This window comes from Sinocyclocheilus grahami, unplaced genomic scaffold (genome assembly GCF_001515645.1).
Source record: "Sinocyclocheilus grahami isolate Dianchi unplaced genomic scaffold, SAMN03320097.WGS_v1.1 scaffold11926.1, whole genome shotgun sequence".
In the NCBI taxonomy this organism is placed as follows: Eukaryota; Metazoa; Chordata; class Actinopteri; order Cypriniformes; family Cyprinidae; genus Sinocyclocheilus; species Sinocyclocheilus grahami.
The window spans coordinates 1-1,210 of record NW_015514122.1 but is presented as its reverse complement, the minus strand read 5'-3'; the positions used below and the strand labels follow the sequence as shown (position 1 = coordinate 1,210).

Below are 1,210 nucleotides of genomic sequence, written 5' to 3'. Positions count from 1 at the left end.
ATTAGGGTTGAAGCAAAACTCTGCAGGCCTGCGGCTCTCCAGGACTGACGTTCGCCACCCCTGATCTATACTGTCATCATTGAATCACCCTCATTTCATTCAAAATGGAAAATTAACCTGCTCTTGTCCACACAATTACAATGGACTCCAAATAAAGCATAAAAAAGCACCATAAAAGAATAAACAATTTGATGGTTTGGGTTTTCATCCACATATTTTTTGTGCCAATTCTGGTATTCTTGATTTTGCAATAATCTGCAAGGTGGATAAATGTTCTATTCATTAATTCCTAGATGCACATCCCCCCAAAAAAACATGTATGTCTCAGGAGAGTGAGTAAATTATGTTTGGTTGATCTATCCCTTTACTCTCAGAACTTCTGTATTACAGCACTTTCTCTCATGTTTATCCAAGTCTCACTCTCTTCTGTGATGTCGAGGGTCTCCACGGTCTCCTGCATGGGAATGGCTCTCTCATGTGTGTGACACGCACGCTGTACTCGCACGTCACTCAGTTTCACACCGCCGTCGCTCTCCTCTGTCGTCGGAGTTGGTTTGTTGTGCTCATGTGGAGTGTGTGTGTGCGGTGGTTGTTGGTCTGTGGGAGTCACTGTCTCGGACAGCTGCTGCTGGTGTGGATCAGTGTCTTCACAAACCTCCATCTCCAGTAACTCACTGTCGGATACTTCTGCAGCCTACAGGGTATGACATTCAGACTTCAATGCAACTCAATAAATAAAAATAAACACAGAAATAAAACTAATAAATACATGAATAAAATACATTAAAAGAAACACAAAATAAAAAGTACATATGAAAATACAATAAAAAAAAAACACATTTGTAATTACTCAAGTGTTACCTGTGCAAAATCCTGCTGCTTCTGCTGAATCTGTCTGCATTTACACGGAGGAAAAACCTTCTGCACCAGTTTCTTCACTGTATAAAAATCCACTGTGTCTGCGTAGATGTGCCTGCGCAGCTCATGCAGGTCTGCACCCTAAATGCAATATACAAATAATAGAAACAAATAACAACTGCTGCAGTGTAATTGACAGCTACAATTAACAAACTATTAAAATTCATTTTGTTAATTGAAATAAAGCTAAAATTACAAAATAAATATTAGATGAAAAACTTAAATGTAAATTAAAACAGAAATAAAATAATTGAAAGTTGAAGTACAAAATAAAACCGAATTTTTTTTTTTT

General features: G+C 37.6%; 1 protein-coding gene across 1 annotated transcript; it reads right to left on the bottom strand.

Annotated features, from left to right (window-relative positions):
• Nucleotides 1-354: 354 nt before the first annotated feature.
• Nucleotides 355-999, bottom strand: LOC107578779 (ATP-dependent DNA helicase Q4-like; the record flags this gene model as incomplete). The annotated part of the gene is made up of 2 exons (XM_016264697.1): nt 355-694; nt 862-999. Coding segments are annotated over 2 exons (462 nt in total), but the record flags the coding sequence as incomplete, so codon positions are not given.
• Between the last annotated feature and the right edge of the window lie 211 nt (nt 1,000-1,210).